Below are 16,579 nucleotides of genomic sequence, written 5' to 3' on the forward strand. Positions count from 1 at the left end.
GGCAGGATCAAAGCGTCGAATTGACAATAAGTCGTGCAAAATCAAGTACAAAGCTCTTAAAGCGTTGGAAAAGGGTACTGCGCCAAAGGATGTGGCAAAAGAGTTGAAAATTCCTCCAAGCACCCTGTCAACTTGGAAAAAAAATAAAGAAAAGATTTACAAGCAGTTTAACAACGGGCAAACATCGAAGAGATCAAAGCCAGAAAAATTCGAAGATGTGAACAAAGCTGTTCATAAATGGTTACTTATGATGAGGAGTGAGAATATCCCAATCAGTGGCCCGATGCTGAAAGAGAAAGCTCTTGAGTTTGCCGAAGCGTTGGGTGTCGAGTCATTTCAAGCTTCTCAGGGGTGGATGGCTAAATGGAAAACCAGGTTAGTTGACTAAGATTTTGTTTGTTTATCTTCGTGAAGATAAAATCTAAAAAAATGTTACAATAGCTTTGGTAGTTGTTTTTTCAAAATATCAATAGACTCTCTTTCAGAGAGGAAGGATAATTTGCATGGGACTTTCATCCCTAATCCATCACCAGCATTCAATGACTTTCCAGTAATTGTTATTTTGCAAACATTGAAGCTGTCATTCTTCAGAAAGTAAAATATGACTTTTGCAAAGCGTCCTGACTTTCCTAGTGGTAGATGTCCAATGATTTCTCCATCATTTTTCTTGACTGCAACTGCATATTTATCCATTTTATTTGTTGGTTCCATGAAACCATAAAATTCATCTCCAACAGAGGGTGTCCAATTACTTTTATAAACATGATACCCCATGACAAAAGCGTCGATTTCGTACGTAATAAGTTTAATGATAGGAAGTTCTATACAACAAATAATGTCTGTTAATCTTTTGACTTGTTGGACTTTCACGGCTTCCATGCTTTCTTTCACTCGTCAAAACTTCGAAACTTGGTAAAAATCGAATCTTTTTCTATTCGAATTCTTTCACAAATCAAAACATGGTAACAATCGAATGTTTTCTATTCGAATCATGGCCATGGCATTCTAAATTTAGAATTCCATGATTCGAATCAAACAAAATGTAAAGCTCCATCTACACTAGTCACAACTACAGAGATAAACGTTTTTCTCATCCATTCCTTTCAGGTATGGAGTATCCTTCAAAACCATCGCTGGAGAATCACGGTCCGTCACTGAGGAAATGACAGCGCCATGGTCGGAGACAACATTACCAACCATTCTCTCCCGCTATCCTCTGGAAGACATTTTTAACGCCGACGAATTTGGGCTTTTCTTTCAATGCCTTCCCAATAAAACTTTTCATATGAAAGGTGATAAGTGTTCTGGAGGAAAACACAGCAAAGTTAGTGGTTACTGGTTTAGCTGCTGGTAATGCCTTGGGGGAACGATTGCCAATGTTTGTAATCGGCAAGTCCGCCAACCCTCGTTGCTTTAAAGGTGTCAAAACACTACCCTGTCGATACCGTTCGCAAAAGAAGAGTTGGATGTCTGGAGAGCTGTTCGAAGAGTGGGTACGCGAGCTTGATCGAAAATTCTCTGTCTCTAAGCGAAAAATTGCTTTGATTATTGACAATTGTACCGCACATCCTCATGTTGAATTCCTGGAATGGGTAGAATTGATCTTTCTTCCTCCAAATACCACGTCCCGAACCCAACCTATGGACCAAGGAATTATCCGCGCCCTGAAAGCAAAATATCGATCGCTAGCAGTGCGGAAATTGATAAAAGCCTTGGACGAGGAAAAATCGACTCCGAAGTTCTCGATTCTTGCAGCTATGTACATGCTAAGGAAAGCATGGGATGATGTTTCCAACAAAACATTCACCAATTGCTTTCGAAAATCAGGAATTTCCCAAAAGGATGCAGAAAGAGCGATCAACGAAGATGACGACCCTTTTAAAAGTTTAACCAGCGAAGTAGAAGAAGACCCAATTCCAACCCTCGAAGCTGAACTCTCTTACATAAAACGAAGGTTTCCTGACCACATTGATCCTGACTTATCAACTGAAGATTTCATTGATTTTGACATTGAAGTCAGTACATCCCATGGGCGTCTGAAGACTGCTGACATCATTGCTGAGATCACTGGGACTCAAGACGAAGAATTAGAAGAGGTCGACGAAGAAGACAAGGAGGAAGAAGATAAGATCACAAGACCGACGGCCGAGCAAGTGCGTACAGCTATCAACGTCCTCGAAGACTTGAGTATTTTTTCACATTTTGGAGAAGAAATGATAGCTTCCCTGAGGAACTTGAATCGTAATATCGCCAAAGATTTTGATATGAGTTGTAAGCAAACAGTTATCACCGACTTCTTCTCTAAATAAACATTAAAAAATTCATTAAAAGTGTATTGTTTTGACTTTCATTAACCTAATAGCCCCCTTAAAGTTAGACTTAAGATTAAATATAACGTTTTTATCCAGCTGGTTCACGTAAAGGGAGGATATTGCGCTAAAAGTTGAAAACCTCTACAACTCGAATGTCTCCATAACTCGAACGATTTCCTTTTCCCCGTGGCTGTTCGAGTTATGGAGACTCTACTGTATTTGCCAAAGATTTAGAGCACCTTCGTCTTCCGGTAACAAGATGCGAATCAGCCATTACCCGGGGGGCGGAAACAAAAATTTTTTCTCGTTCGCGCGAAAGTAAAACAACTTCTACTTGCTTTTTGTTATTGTTATGGAAACCTATAAACATTGATATTTTACAGAAATGCAGAAAAAGTAAAAGCGTTTATTCAACGCTTGTGAGAAAAATTTCGCCTTGAAATCTTCTAAATTAAAAAGAATCTACCCATGTTCTTTGCCATGGTGACTTTTAGTCCTTACTGGTCTCTTTTCAACAAAGTTGCTCTCTACAGTTGGGAAGGCATTATTGTCTCCCGCCATTTCAGCTTCTGCTTGTAGCCGTATAATTCTTTCTTGAATTTTGACAACTTTAGCTTGTGTTCTTAATATCTTCCACTGCAACTTGAGAATCTCTTTTGCAGTCTCAGGTTTTTGAGCTTTCTTGCAAAATACACTAGGTACAAGAGATACATCTGCATCGTGTGACACCGGATTGTCTTGAAGTCTACTTTGTTTTTGTTGAGTCACCTTTGTTTCAAAAACGATATCGCCGTCATTTATTTGTTTATTTGTTTTTGACGCGTGCTTCTCATGTCTACTGTGTTTGTGTTTACCTGTAACGTGATCTTCATGAAGTTTTTCTTCGGTTTCATGATGTAAAGTGGCAGCAGTATTTCCGAGTTTCATGGATTGGTTTAAATCTATTTTGTTATCGTTTGGTAATTTATTATAGTCTTCTGACTCGTTTTCTTCTTTTCTAAACGGGGCACTTCGTTTTATTTTATTTACATTTTGTTTTACATAGTTCGAAACACGTGATGCGAGACTTTCACAGGAACTGTACATGACTTCTTTATCGTGTTTCTTTCTTTTCGTATACTTTTTCGAACGCTGTTCTTTATGTAATGAATTTGAAGATGGCGGAGGAATAATAACTTTACTTGGTACTCCAATTTCTTTATCATTATCTTCAGTTTCTTGAACAGTAATAAGTTTGTTCTTTTTTTTAGATTTTCGATTTCTTGCATTTGAAATTGCTGACACAGCAGAAATAATTGATTCCTCTGAGTCCCTTCTCTTTAACAATGGTTGATCCATAACAAAGGGCTCAAATGTGTTACGGCTGTCTGGTCGAGGTTCAAAGTCCTTATTATGATCCTTATCAAATTTTTCTCTCTCTTTTAATATTTCTAGTCGCGATTTTAATCTTTCTGAGTTTACCTTAGAAACAGAAATAGGTGGTTTTTGACCATGATGAGGCGTATAGTTTGTCTCTTCATCCATTATTACTCCAAATGTAGGTCCCCAGACTCTTTTTACAAGAGGGGTTACAAGAAACCAAACATAAACTAAAATGCAGACAAAACTTGATGCCATCTGTACCCACACAGAAGCCCAATTTTTGATTAGTTTTTTCATATTTGATTTTTCATCTGGTGAATGCCAATTTGTTAATACCATTAAAATATGCAGAGAAGCTAGTGACATAATTATGTGAAAGAAGGAATAATTATATCCAACGTATTCACCCAATGAGATTTCTTTTTCACCAGATTCCAGTTGCTTTTCTACGTTAGCTTTCGCCTCGTCTTCGCGGTATGTTGCCATGGCGAAATCCTCACTTTCTGCTAAAGCCAGTCCATATTTTCCTAGATGTGACGTACTTGCTCGAACAGTGCAAGCAAATATAAGCAAAATTAAAGTTAGCAAGCAGCCAAAAATCGATTCTGCGCTTACTCCTGTTAACGAATCATATTCCAGTATGACGTTTCCAAGCGGATTACATGTAATATCTGGTTCCGCGGATAATGTATTCCAGGTCAAATACATTGTATATAAAACAACAACAGAACTTTGAAGAAGACCAGCTCCACTCAATTCTTGCTGTACAGACGGGGTTATCGAGACAACAATGGCTAAGAAACATTGAATACCGATAAATGTTATGTAGAATACATTTGCATGGCATTTCATTATGTTTGGTGGGTGAGTGAAAAATATATAGAAAACACACAAAGCTCCAAGTGATAGCGAAAACATGAGTAGTGTGACCAAAGCCATTGCAAAATACCAGAGTTTGGTGTATCCTGTCTCCAACTTCTCTGCCCAGGAGAGAGACCACGAGTGACCGAAATCGATGATTAGAATAATCTGGAACATAACGAACATGAAACCCCCGGTTAAACTGATGTACATCCAAATACGGAAAAATCCGGTTTTTCTCGGAATATAAAATGAACCAATCGTTATACCAAATATTAAACCCATTTTAAACAACCATAAACTATTATTAAATTTTGCACGGAAGCTATTTATCCGAGTTACTCTTATTGTTAAAACTGCTAACAAAAAATGAAATATAGTGAGCGATAATAATATTCTGTATGCAGCATCAAAACCAACAAATTTATCACAAGTTTCGGAAGTTACGACTTTATTGCATAAATTCGGTATTTTATCGAGTTTCGACCGCAAACCAGGTATCAATAGGATGATACAAGTTACCGTTGCTAACATTAAAAACGAACAATATCGAAATTTTGCGCGAGTGGCACTATCTCTAGTTACAAGTCCGCACACGGACGAACATGCACAGCAAGTAAGCTCTGCAACAAGTTCAGCCGCTCCAGCGGTTTGTAATACTGCTCCCATGAAATTTCACGACAATCAATCATAACACTCGTCTCATAACCAAAAACAAAAACTTCCATACATGTATGTATTTATAACGTCGTTGTTTGTCGTCGTTTATATGTTTTGATTTGCAAATGGCTGCAAATTATAATCACATCAATGATAGCTGAAGTGGTCAAATCATGCGCAAATTGAGTTAAAACTCATACGAACAACAGCTTTATAACCAAATCCTTATAAAAAATACTAAAATTCTGCCTCGAATGTATTCACGGTCCAATTAAAATAATTGATGTGATTCGATAAATTAGGTACTTGCATATCTCCATTCTCCATTTCTTTAAAGTATTGAGCACGAAATATTTTCAGCAAAAATGGTAGTCAGTGAAGCGTGCGAAAACGTAAATGAAAGAACCTGTTACGAAACAGCGTTCGCAGTTAAATCTAAAATCACAGCTAACAGCATGCTATATATGAAAAAAAAATGTGCAATTATTTCTGTTCTATAGAATTATTGATTTATTTTCTTAGTTATTTATTTCTATTTATTTATGTCCTTTATTTATTTGACCACGATTACCGAAAAATCTGATTGGTTGGACTTTCTATTATCACGAAGCTTAAGATTATTTAAGAACGAGATACAAATTATTTTATTCTGTTAATTCTATAAATTTCAGTTATTTCCAAAGAACATCATTTAAGAACTTATCGTTATTACGATGTTTTTATTCTTCTGAAGTATACATGCAACAATACAGAAAGCCACGAAATGTTCTTAACTTGTTCTATTTGAAGCCTCAAAATGTTTTTAAATATCGTTTTTCATGTTCGTCTTATTTTGTTATTTTTAAAGTTTAAAGAAGCATTTTAGTACCTCTTGGTATTAAAAAAGTTCTTAACATGTTTTGAAGTTCTGAACTTGTGAAGCCTTGTGTTCTTTAGCTTCTTATATCGTGTGTTTTTATATAAAAAACGTGCATTTGAAAGAAATAAAATACAAAATAATGAAATAAAAAAGTATATAATCTATCTGCATTATACAAAGCGTGCACGTTTACAATAACTGTCAACTATTAAAAAAAATTCATGTGTGCAGGAGAGTTTCATGTCTACGAATTTGGTGGAGAGCCAATTCTCCCCCACGACAAAGACATAATGGTATAAATCCTCGCAGCCATTTTTTTCTTTAAAAATTCGTATATAAGAACAACAAACATAGCTAGCCCTTATTAACAAACACAGGGGTTTAGCACCATCGATTTTCGAGTAACACGTTCACGTAAATAACAAAATATTATTTCTTTTGATAAGCTTTCTTTCGTTGTTGCGCGAGCCTCATGCGCGTTTCTTCAAGTTCTCGTTCTAAACGTAACACTTCGTTCTCAGCCTCCCTTTCTTGTCGAATACCTCCCATTTTTCGTTGACTCACTTGCAATGTAACGACAAACTCTTCGTCTTTGCTTGACGCTGATTTCACCAAGTTGTCGGATGCACGCTTAACGTCGTTACCGGCAACCTAATAACGAAAAATATTAATTCGTAACAGATCAACGAAAATCTATTTATGAAATGTTATTGCTTCAAAACGATCTTCATTGCAGATTGGCTGTGCGTCCAAACTACTATGAATTATGTAGAACAAACGTCAGAGTGTTTTAAAATAAAGTGTGTTCCCCATCTGCACATACCAAACTACGAGCACATACAGTAAAAGAAGTAGAAAAAAAGAGATATAATAACAACTGAGCTAAGAAAATATTACCTGTAACTGCAACTGGGTTTTGCTGTTAGCGTCTGCTTTCACACGTGAGGCCAACAACAACTGCGCTGTCGAGCTTTGCACTCCTTTAGCTGACGCAATGATGCGCTCTTCGCTAGCATTCCCTTGAACAGCGGCGTTTGCTGTTTCACAAAGCGTTCCAATGGCGGCTACCACCATGCGGGCCTAAGATAATAAATAACACAATAAAAAAGGTTAACAAAACAATTATATAACTTCTAAATTCACATCAATGAGTCTAAACTTACCGCTGATATTAGACCTTGTGACCACTGACCATCGTAATTTGGATCATTGGTTGAACTCACCTAAATCAAAATAGAATGATATCAAAATAACAGCAAAAGGATTCTCGGCGTAAAATAGGGGCCTATAATAGGACATTGCTGCTTCAGCAATATTTTACGCGTCGCTAAAATAACAAGCTTGAGCGCGATAAAAAACAATATTATGCTAATTTGTGTTTATTCTAGTAAACAAAAAGTTTATACAATTTTATGTTATCGTTTAAAAAATGAAGAATATAAATCAAATGTAACGTTCATATATATAATCCTAAGACAGCTACCACAGTCTCATTTCAACGCTCAAAAAAATTGCAAGACATCGTACCCAGTCTCTTGTACTTTATACTAACTGCTGCGCAACAACGAGTACTTCTGAAATTTTATCGGCTGTTTACTTTGCAGAATGATTAAAAGATATCTTACAGAACACATAATAAGTTGTTATGAGTACAGAAAATGAAAGTTAACGGTACTATACAAAATTATTTCTATTTTTATCGATATAAAAAAAAAACAAGAAAATGATACGAAACAAATCCTTAATATGTATCGTAGCTACTACTGTGGATCCGTCACGTGGGTTGACACCAACCTTTAACGAATAATTAGCATAATTATTCGTTAAAATTGACACGTAAGTCAACAACGTTACCACATTATCACCGCTTCGGAAACCGTCGCAAAACTTCATACGTCTTCTTCATCGTCATGGTAACGTTCTTTACGAATTTTGACGAGTTTAGCTCTGGCTCTCTCTAACTCTCTTTCTTTCCTTAAAATCTCCTCCTGAATCTCAAGTTCTGATTTAAAACCTCCCGTGAGAGTTGTGCTGAGATTCACTTCGATCTCCTCTTCTTGGAAAACTGCTGAACCTTGAGCCGCTTTTACTAAAGCATCTGCGGCTCGTTTGACGGCTGAACCTGCTCTCTAAAAAATGAAGGAAAGAACAATGTAAACTTAACATGGAAACAAACACCAGAGCTATGAATATCAATGACATGTTATTTGTGAAGGAAGACCGTCTTACTTGTAACCCTTGTTGAGTCTTGCTATTAGGATCAGCTTTAACACGACACGCGAGCAACAGTTGTGCGGTCGAGTTAGCAACAGCTTTAGCGGAAGCCACCAATTTCTCCTCACTAGCATTTCCCTGCACTGCGGCATTAGCAGCCTCGCACAGAGACCCAGTTGCAGCAGCAACAAGCTTAGCCTAAAAGGCGAGAAAAGTATTTTCGATATTAAGGTCCGAAATACAATGAAAACAATACAACATTTCAAATTTCCACTATTATAAACAAGTTGCAAACTTACCGCCGAAATAAGCCCTTGTGACCATTGCCCGTCCCCACTTGCGCTGGAAGGATCACTAGATACCTAAAAAAAACGACAAAATATAAACACATTTTAGTGCAGGTTGATCTAAATTAGTTTGTTGAGGGGCCTATAATAGGAACGTAACATCACTTCCAATAGAATTGATCGTGGGCTGATGCTGAGAACAAACTGCAGCGTCTTATCTAAAACGAATTCTAAAAGCATACTTAAGATATGTTATTATCAACAGCAAAAAATACTTTAAAGGCTTTAAAACTGGATAAACCATATAAATAAATAAAAAATATATAACCGGTAAATATATAATAAATATATAATAAAACTAAGCATAAAATAGCGGCGAATTGCTGCGACAGCGCATGTGCGTAGAACGGTCAAGTTAATAAGTAAAAGGATTTGTATAACCTATTATAGGCCCCCTTTCCAATCCCTCCCGAGTTACGTTCACAATCCAACAATTGAAATTTTAGCATTTAAACACTCACTCGTCCTGTAGCGACTAATTCTCTTTGAGCAGCAGTAGCGGCTTTAACCAGTGCACCAGCTGCAGCTGTGATCGATTTTGCAGCTTCAAGAATTTGTTCTTCGAAATTTAATGATTCATCGGCTTGCTGTTAAGAAAATTTAGTATATATGTAAAAGTAGAAAATTAAAATCAAAATATTTTTTGCTATCTCAAACTAAAGGCTTAGTATAATAGCAATGTGTTCACTTATATTTACAAGGAGAACAAGCTTTAAAACAAATAAAAAAAACAACATAAAGGCGTTAATTTAAACTTTAAAATTTAAAAATTTACGTAATAAAACCATTACCTTTGGTCGTGCACGCGGTTTAAGCTCAGCAAGTTTTCTGGCAGCCGCTTCAATGGAAGCCGCAGCTCCCAGAAGTTCGTTCTCAGCGATAACATTAGGATCTTCAGGATTAACCCAATCTGCACCTAAATCACAAAAATCCATATATTTGTAAGGTTTGTTAAGACTTACCCGGGTGGTTATTATAAAATCCCTGAGTTTGAGTTTTGCAAAGATAATATTTTGGCAATCTGTAATCAATAACCAAATATTGATGATATTCCGTTGCTTTAACATATAGACGTCCAGTGCTTATCAAACATAATTGTGTTAAAAACTATCACTGGGCAACATACTATATGAAGATATCTAAAGCCTAATCCTTTAGGGAAAAATTGACTTTTAAAAGAACTGATTAAGTGCTAAGCATATCGTGTTAAAAAAGCGAAATTGTACAACACATACCACAATTATTTGAGAAAACCGTGAAGTCTTATAAAGTTTTGTTGAGTCTCTGTTTTGTTTTGAGAAGATATAATATCTGTAAAAAATCTATTAATATACGAAAGTTCGAATTTGATAAACACGCCCAGGTATAGGCGCCACGGCGCTTTAATGCAGATCGATGTAACCTATCACGACAGTTTTCTACATGTATAGTACATGTATAGACATGCTACATGTATAGAGATGCTAAACAAACCTTTAAGTTCTTCTGCAGATTTAACAAGTTCACCGACAGAAAAGGCGACTTTCTTTGACAGCACAGTAAGATGTTGTTTTTTCTGTGGTGTAGGATGTACAATAACCGATGCCACATGGTCCAATACTTCACAATAGGCTTGGGCAGTGTCACGACCTTTGACTATAGTAGCTACACGTATTGATTCAGATTCAGCATTGAAAGCGGCGGCCTACACGAAGTAAGAATGTCAGCTATAACTTTTATAATAAATGTAAAAAAGACTTATGTAGATAGATTGTGTCAAGCCACGTGTTGATGCGAGCCAAATGTATTTTAGATCTTCATGATCTAAACGACATCTGGTTTAAAACAAAACACATACTACGGACACAGACACGTAAAATTATGTTTCGCTTAACCCAAACATATCTACGTCTTATACTCGCTTCACACTTAAACATAAAACTACATTTACACTACTTACTTTTACAACCACCAGTAATTCTGTACAATATCTTCTTCCAACATTGGCAGCTTGGACAATATCTTCTTGCTTGCCAGAATGTCCAGCAGCTACAGCTTTCGCAGTAGCTAACGTAACACCTTTTGTTGCTCTGATCAAATCTTCTGGAGATGCTGTCTTTTCAGGATCACCAACTTGCAAGTTCTAGATTAAACGAAATTTATTATGCCAGTAATCGAGTCAAATACAGTTGCGTAAATAGGAACGGAGAGTGATACATACAATAACTGCTTGGCGAACAGCATCAACAGTTGACTCGATTGCCCGAACTCCTCTCGATGCTTCGTCTTCAACACTACGAACAGTCTTGAGAAGCGAAGATACACTGGTTACCATTGTCTAAAAATAAAATAATTATTATAATTTTGATTCCTTTCGTAATACTCAAAACAAATGGTAATGTAGGTTGCATATACCTTAGCTGACACCTTGAGCGTCTCCATGGCAGGATCAGTAGCGGATTTGCCAGACGAATTCTTTGTGCTGTTGATAAGATCAGTGAGAGCTGTTGCAACATCTTTGGCAGCCATCAGCAACATCACCTGACAAAGATACGGCGCGTTAATACCGGAAGGTAAATAATACTAGAAAACCTTTTTCTAAATATAATGAAAATATATTCCTTACTTGTGCTTCCATATCTTCCGAACCAAGAGCAGCTGCACCAAGTTTAACATTATCCACCAACTTGGTCATACTTCCTAAGACATTTTGGGCAGATGTTGCTAGTTGTTCTTGACTTCCTTGAGCAGCCACAACTAAATTTTTCGTATCTTCTACAAGATTCTTTGCAGTCTTCAAAACAGTCTCACGATGATCACCGAACGTTTCGCCTTCTTTTTCAGGGTTTAATGTGCCAGCTTGGGCGAACATAACAGTTGTTTCCAGATCTCCAATAATACCAGCTAGCGTACTGATAGCGTTAATGCATTCTTGTGTTCCAACTGAACCAGCTTGTAATGTTGCTAACACGTAGGAAACCTGGGATAAAAGAAGACACGAACAATGACTTTAAGCCAACACAAGAAAACGCAAAGTTCATTGCGCTAAAGAAATAGAATATACCTTTTCTGAAACATTCTTTGCTTTGTCTGACAACTCTCTCTTTGCATATGAGTCACTAGGACTGGATTGAACATTTCCAGCACACTGTACTAATTCAGCACACGAATCTCCAAGTGTGTCCACGCTCACTTTAAGACGCTCTGCGATCTACAATAGGAACAACATACATGAGCGCTGGAACATACTGAATATATATATAACACCGCCAAAAAGAAATTATGGCTGGATAGCAAAAAAAATAATTTTCGCTGGAACTCATTTAATAATTTGGCAGAGTATTGACAAGCGTTCGTGACCATATAAGGTAAAAACTCGCTTACCTCAGGTTGATTTGACAACCTTATTGCGTGTTTAGTATCTTCAGTCAACGCGTTGTAATTTTTACACAAATCTTGACTAATCGTTCCCAGTTCCTTTGGTTTAGTGTTTGCCTTGCCAACCTGGGTACAAGAAAATTAGAAAGTAATGTTCCTTTCTTGTGGCACTCAGTATAATATCCAACATTAGGTTTCTTTCGAATCCATATTGACGGTTAATGTTGAATAACTTACCATGTCTTGCGCATCCCGTGCTATATTTTTCAGTTCTTTTACCATGTTGCCCTGGTGTTCAACAAACGTTCCAATGGGAGCCTCGGCGATTCCTCTGTCCCGATAATCCGAAACAAACATATTGATCTGTATAGAAAATAAAACGTTGAGAATAAAGTCATATAACGTTTGAAATATTTGACGGCATGTATATACCACGGTGACTTACAGAAGTTCGCGCTCTGTTAATCGAGTCAACGAGAGCAGTTACAGCACCGGTATCGCCTGCAGTTTCCTCTAATTGTTGGGTAAGGTCTTTGATTGCTTCGATAAAGTCTGTGCCAGCCTCATCCACGGCAGGATGGTAATTGACAGCCTAAGTAAAAAGAAACAAATTCATTCAGGTCATGAAATCTTACTGTTAAAAATTCATTGTATATTCATTAAATATAACTCAAAAGAAGGTAACTTTTTGCAAAAAATAAATAAATACTAAAAATGAAAACTGATGTTTATTTATTCTACCTTAGGATTACCGCCAGCATCTTTAGTTGCGTATACAAGTTGAGCAGCTGATTCACAAACTGTTTTAGCAGTGTTTAGTAACTCGTTCTGTTTTTCTGAACCACCTGGAAGCTTTGATGAAAAACCGATAGCACTGTCTGCTAATGGATCTATCAGATTGGCTAATTTGATAACCTTAACGAGGACGAAAAATTAGTAGAACAACAAAATATTAATCAAAACTTGAAAAATTGGAAAAGAAATGCTTACAGAGTGACCAATCTTCTCAGGAGCACCTTTCGCATATTCCACTGTATTTGGGATTGCTTCTTGCAGTTGTGCGCATGTTAACATCATCTTTTCTTCGAAACCCTGCGATATTTAAAAGAAAGTTTATAATTGGATGAAATTATGTAAAACATTTATCAATCCACACAAAATTTGTTGAGAAACACATTTAAATAGTTGACATGGCGTATTCCTACCTTCAAAGAATCTTCTGTGGTAGGCTTTAAGTTATTGCTTATAGCGGCAAGAGAGGCTTGGTCGATTTTATTGATTGATCTATTGATTGTGTCTGCAGCTTGATCGCATTCTTGCTGGCCAGGAGCATTCTCCCTTAAAAAAAATTTGACAATTAACAGAGGAACCTTTTAAACTATTGTACAAATTATAATGGTCGTGAAGTGTAGTACTTAAGTTAAAGAAACATCAAATGATGTAAACTTGACTACTTTTTTGAAAAAGGCTAAGGAAGATTCCTAATCAGGAAAACATTGTCATTTAAGAATTTATTTAAAGTATATATATACTAGATGGGGGACTATGCATAAATCTAAGGTTCGCCATTCATCTTTTTACCGCATTTCGTGTGTCTCGCTACTGCGGTTACCATTTTGCGTGACAGACAGATGTATACGAGTATTATAATATAGATAACAACATACTTAATAGCAGAAACAATTTTCCTCATAGCATCTGCCAAAGCACGTGAATGAGTAGCGAACAGTTGCCATGTTGGTTGATCTTTGTTGTTTACAGCTAATGTCTTAGTGCTGGTGAAATAATGTGTACTTGACGATACCATCGATTTACCAGACATAATTAATGGATATTGCGCTGCTTTTGCCTGTATGACAAAAAAGTGCATAGTTTAATTGGAGAATACAACGAGAGAAGTTGTTTTGATTTTCGCAATTTCTGTCTTTTTTGCAAAAATTACCATCCCTAAAATGTTTAGATTATCAATTTGGGAAAATTAATCCGCCCAATGATGTTGAAAATACAACTTCAAGAAAATTAATCCAGCTACAATATTTTTTTCGAAACTTTTTTTCCCCTTCAGAAGAAACTGGCCTTGACTTCATATTTTTTATCCAGTAAAAAATGAACTAATATTCAAAATAGTTAAAAATTTTCAAGATGGCGATATGAAAAACTCAAATCAAACTGAATCGCATGTTTTTGGTTTCAAAAAATTATATTTTCTATCAAAAACCAAATAAAATTAATTCACACACACAAGCGACAATAAATAACTGTGATAAATTAATGGCCCACAAACCTGAGCACTGATCTTCGCAGGTACAGATGCAAATTCCGGTGATGACGCATACGTCACCAAGTTGTCCACAGCTTCGAGGAGTGGTTCTGTCGCTTCTTGACAATGGTTGCGATTTCGTGGTGACATGTCCTGGGCATAAACCTATTAAGGAATCGTAACGAATTCAAAAAAATTCTGTGCGTTTAACAAAACGCATATAATTAATCTCTGCAGCAGCTTACCTTGATAAACTTAACCAAGTTAGCTGTGTTATTAGCAACATCTTTAGCAGATTGTACAAAATGTCTCTTAGCAACTGGATTGTCAGTTTTAGCGGAAGCAGCTTTGCATGCGTTGCACAGACCAGCAGTGTGCTTAGCTATCACTGTTGCTGCTGATAAGACCTACAGTGCACATAAACAACATGATGAAGAGAAATATATCGAGTCCCATATCTAACAGAAGATATAGGTTCAATCAATACATTTTATTTTATTCTTTTATATACATTTACGTATTATGTTAACACTTCGGGTATATATATTATATATTTTTACGGTTAATTTTTTGGTAATTAAACATTTTATAAATTGTTTAACGTTTATTTTAAATATTTATGCTTACCCGATAATACATCTTCTTTTTGTCCTTTAAAAGAATTAAAAATAATTTTTTTTACAATTACTTCAAGTTTAGAGTTAGAATAGGTTTAATTTATTTCACAAGGTTATTACTGGCTTACAGGTAGAAATTTTCGCGATACTTAGTGATTTTCGCGAAATTATGTTGCGAACAATATACGGTTTGTAAAATTAAACCATCAGAGAAATACATATAACAACACAGGTTACACATATAATTCAACTTGTATTATTTTATCATTTTACACTTCGCTTGAATTACGAATTTACGAGAATATAAACTGCCACCCTCAACCCTTTCAAAACCCGCGAAAATTTCTACCTTTAAGTTACCAAAATAGGTTTTTACACTATAGATATTGACCAATAAGTATGTTAAATATTATTTAGCACAAGTTGACAATAGTAACAAATCAGAAAGCAACGCAAAATTTTGGCGGAGGCTGAATGTTGTTTGAATTTGTGTGTTTTACAGACTCACCTGTTTGTTACTTCTTGCTAGTTCACTATCAAAATTCTTTCTCATCACGTTCGTCGTCGTAAGAAATTTGCAACATTTTTTTATAGTCCCTATTGTTTTTATTTTTTATTTTCATGCTGGCTTTTGTGTATAAGTTGCTTAATTTTTAAAAGGTTTTAGCCTCGTGTTGCTTTAAAAAAGCTTGTGTTTTGTATATTTAAAGCTTCGCGTATAAAAAATCTTTCAATATAGGACAAACATATAAAAAATTCGACATACTTGCTGTTGGTTTGCGTTAGGATTTAATAAACCGTCACACGCTTCTCGAATAGCATCGCGTGCTTTAGCAAACTGTGATTGGTCAACTAAACCTGCTCGGCCAGCAGTACTTGATGGATCAGCAATAGCGACCAAATAAGCAGCCTAAAAAAGAAAGGAAACTTCCATGCAAATGTATAACAGTAACCGGCATTTAAAAACAAATAATACTGGTGACGTACTTGAGCTGTTGATTCTGTGAGATGGCACACAGCATCTGATGCACCCCCTACTGCTTCAGCTAGGTGCTCAGCATCTTCTTTCTTTAGAGCAGTTGTTATATCTTGCATGGATTGTGCTAGCTGCTGAGATTTTTCTGTGGCAGTATCCAAACATTCAAAGAAGGATGCTTCGTTCACAGGTTCGACAGGATTCTCGAGGACATGCGACATAGCTTCAACATTTCGAACAGCAGAGTCACACTCTTTTTGGCCAGGAGCTGCAGTAAGAGCTTGATTAAGCAGTTGGTTGATCGCGTCAGTTACTCCCCTAGATTTAATTAAAACAAAATTTACTTTTAGGTTTGTCTTTCTTCCTAGATAAAAGTTTCACAAAACAACACGTACTTGGCTGCAGCAGCTAACAAGTTTTTAGCATTTGGTGCGCCTGGATCAGCAGCCAATGACTTGGAAGCAAGTAACAGTTTACTGCTGACCGTTGATGTCTTTCGTAGATCATTGATCAAATGATCTTGTGCTTCCTTGTCTTTTATTTGCCCTGCAAGTGTTAAACCACTATGTTGGAAGTCTTGGTAGGAATGTGAGAATTTCGCAGACGCTTTCGCAAGTTGACCAGTTGGTCCCTTTGCAGCATGCACAACCTCATTGGCTGCAGCATTCAAATTAAGACTTGATTGGTTCAACTTTTCTTGAACTTGACTGAAAGGTTCGTCAGTTTCTGGGAACTAAAAATAACAATGTACTTG

At 36.4% G+C, this 16,579-nt stretch overlaps 4 protein-coding genes across 7 annotated transcripts in view; 2 read left to right on the top strand and 2 right to left on the bottom strand.

Annotated features, from left to right (window-relative positions):
* The first annotated feature begins 1,376 nt into the window (after window positions 1–1,376).
* LOC130657896 (tigger transposable element-derived protein 4-like) lies at window positions 1,377–2,752 on the top strand. Its single transcript, XM_057460884.1, has 2 exons — window positions 1,377–2,271; window positions 2,541–2,752. The coding sequence occupies exons 1-2, from the start codon at window positions 1,377–1,379 to the stop codon at window positions 2,750–2,752; spliced, it is 1,107 nt and encodes a 368-aa protein (XP_057316867.1).
* Window positions 2,647–6,068, bottom strand: LOC130657560 (probable serine incorporator). Its single transcript, XM_057460546.1, has one exon. The coding sequence runs from the start codon at window positions 5,202–5,204 to the stop codon at window positions 2,775–2,777; it is 2,430 nt and encodes an 809-aa protein (XP_057316529.1). The 5' UTR covers window positions 5,205–6,068; the 3' UTR covers window positions 2,647–2,774.
* Window positions 3,763–16,579, top strand: part of LOC130657570 (uncharacterized) — a 34,236-nt gene continuing 21,419 nt past the window's right edge. Inside the window, exon 1 of the mRNA XM_057460560.1 lies at window positions 3,763–3,772. The gene's annotated coding sequence lies outside the window, so the exon portion shown is untranslated. The remainder of the gene's footprint in view (window positions 3,773–16,579) is intronic.
* Window positions 6,195–16,579, bottom strand: part of LOC130657557 (talin-2-like) — a 90,290-nt gene continuing 79,905 nt past the window's right edge. For 2 of the 4 annotated variants that reach the window (XM_057460541.1, XM_057460540.1), the window contains exons 29-52: window positions 16,221–16,558; window positions 15,837–16,143; window positions 15,616–15,759; window positions 14,860–14,883; window positions 14,478–14,639; window positions 14,257–14,397; window positions 13,640–13,821; window positions 13,178–13,310; window positions 12,963–13,064; window positions 12,714–12,887; window positions 12,418–12,564; window positions 12,210–12,335; window positions 11,979–12,098; window positions 11,659–11,805; window positions 11,221–11,574; window positions 11,010–11,135; window positions 10,816–10,932; window positions 10,555–10,737; window positions 10,089–10,299; window positions 9,407–9,531; window positions 9,077–9,202; window positions 8,568–8,630; window positions 8,284–8,466; window positions 7,418–8,183 (exon numbers count right to left, since the gene is read on the bottom strand). In XM_057460541.1, the coding sequence (XP_057316524.1) occupies window positions 7,944–8,183; window positions 8,284–8,466; window positions 8,568–8,630; window positions 9,077–9,202; window positions 9,407–9,531; window positions 10,089–10,299; window positions 10,555–10,737; window positions 10,816–10,932; window positions 11,010–11,135; window positions 11,221–11,574; window positions 11,659–11,805; window positions 11,979–12,098; window positions 12,210–12,335; window positions 12,418–12,564; window positions 12,714–12,887; window positions 12,963–13,064; window positions 13,178–13,310; window positions 13,640–13,821; window positions 14,257–14,397; window positions 14,478–14,639; window positions 14,860–14,883; window positions 15,616–15,759; window positions 15,837–16,143; window positions 16,221–16,558 (3,975 nt within the window). In that variant the 3' untranslated portion in view covers window positions 7,418–7,943. Of the gene's footprint in view, window positions 6,706–6,951; window positions 7,135–7,217; window positions 7,278–7,417; window positions 8,184–8,283; window positions 8,467–8,567; window positions 8,631–9,076; window positions 9,203–9,406; window positions 9,532–10,088; window positions 10,300–10,554; window positions 10,738–10,815; window positions 10,933–11,009; window positions 11,136–11,220; window positions 11,575–11,658; window positions 11,806–11,978; window positions 12,099–12,209; window positions 12,336–12,417; window positions 12,565–12,713; window positions 12,888–12,962; window positions 13,065–13,177; window positions 13,311–13,639; window positions 13,822–14,256; window positions 14,398–14,477; window positions 14,640–14,859; window positions 14,884–15,615; window positions 15,760–15,836; window positions 16,144–16,220; window positions 16,559–16,579 lie in introns of those variants that run through there. The other 2 variants (XM_057460542.1, XM_057460543.1) reach the window with 2 other exon arrangements.

This window comes from Hydractinia symbiolongicarpus, chromosome 9 (genome assembly GCF_029227915.1).
Source record: "Hydractinia symbiolongicarpus strain clone_291-10 chromosome 9, HSymV2.1, whole genome shotgun sequence".
NCBI lineage: Eukaryota > Metazoa > Cnidaria > Hydrozoa > Anthoathecata > Hydractiniidae > Hydractinia > Hydractinia symbiolongicarpus.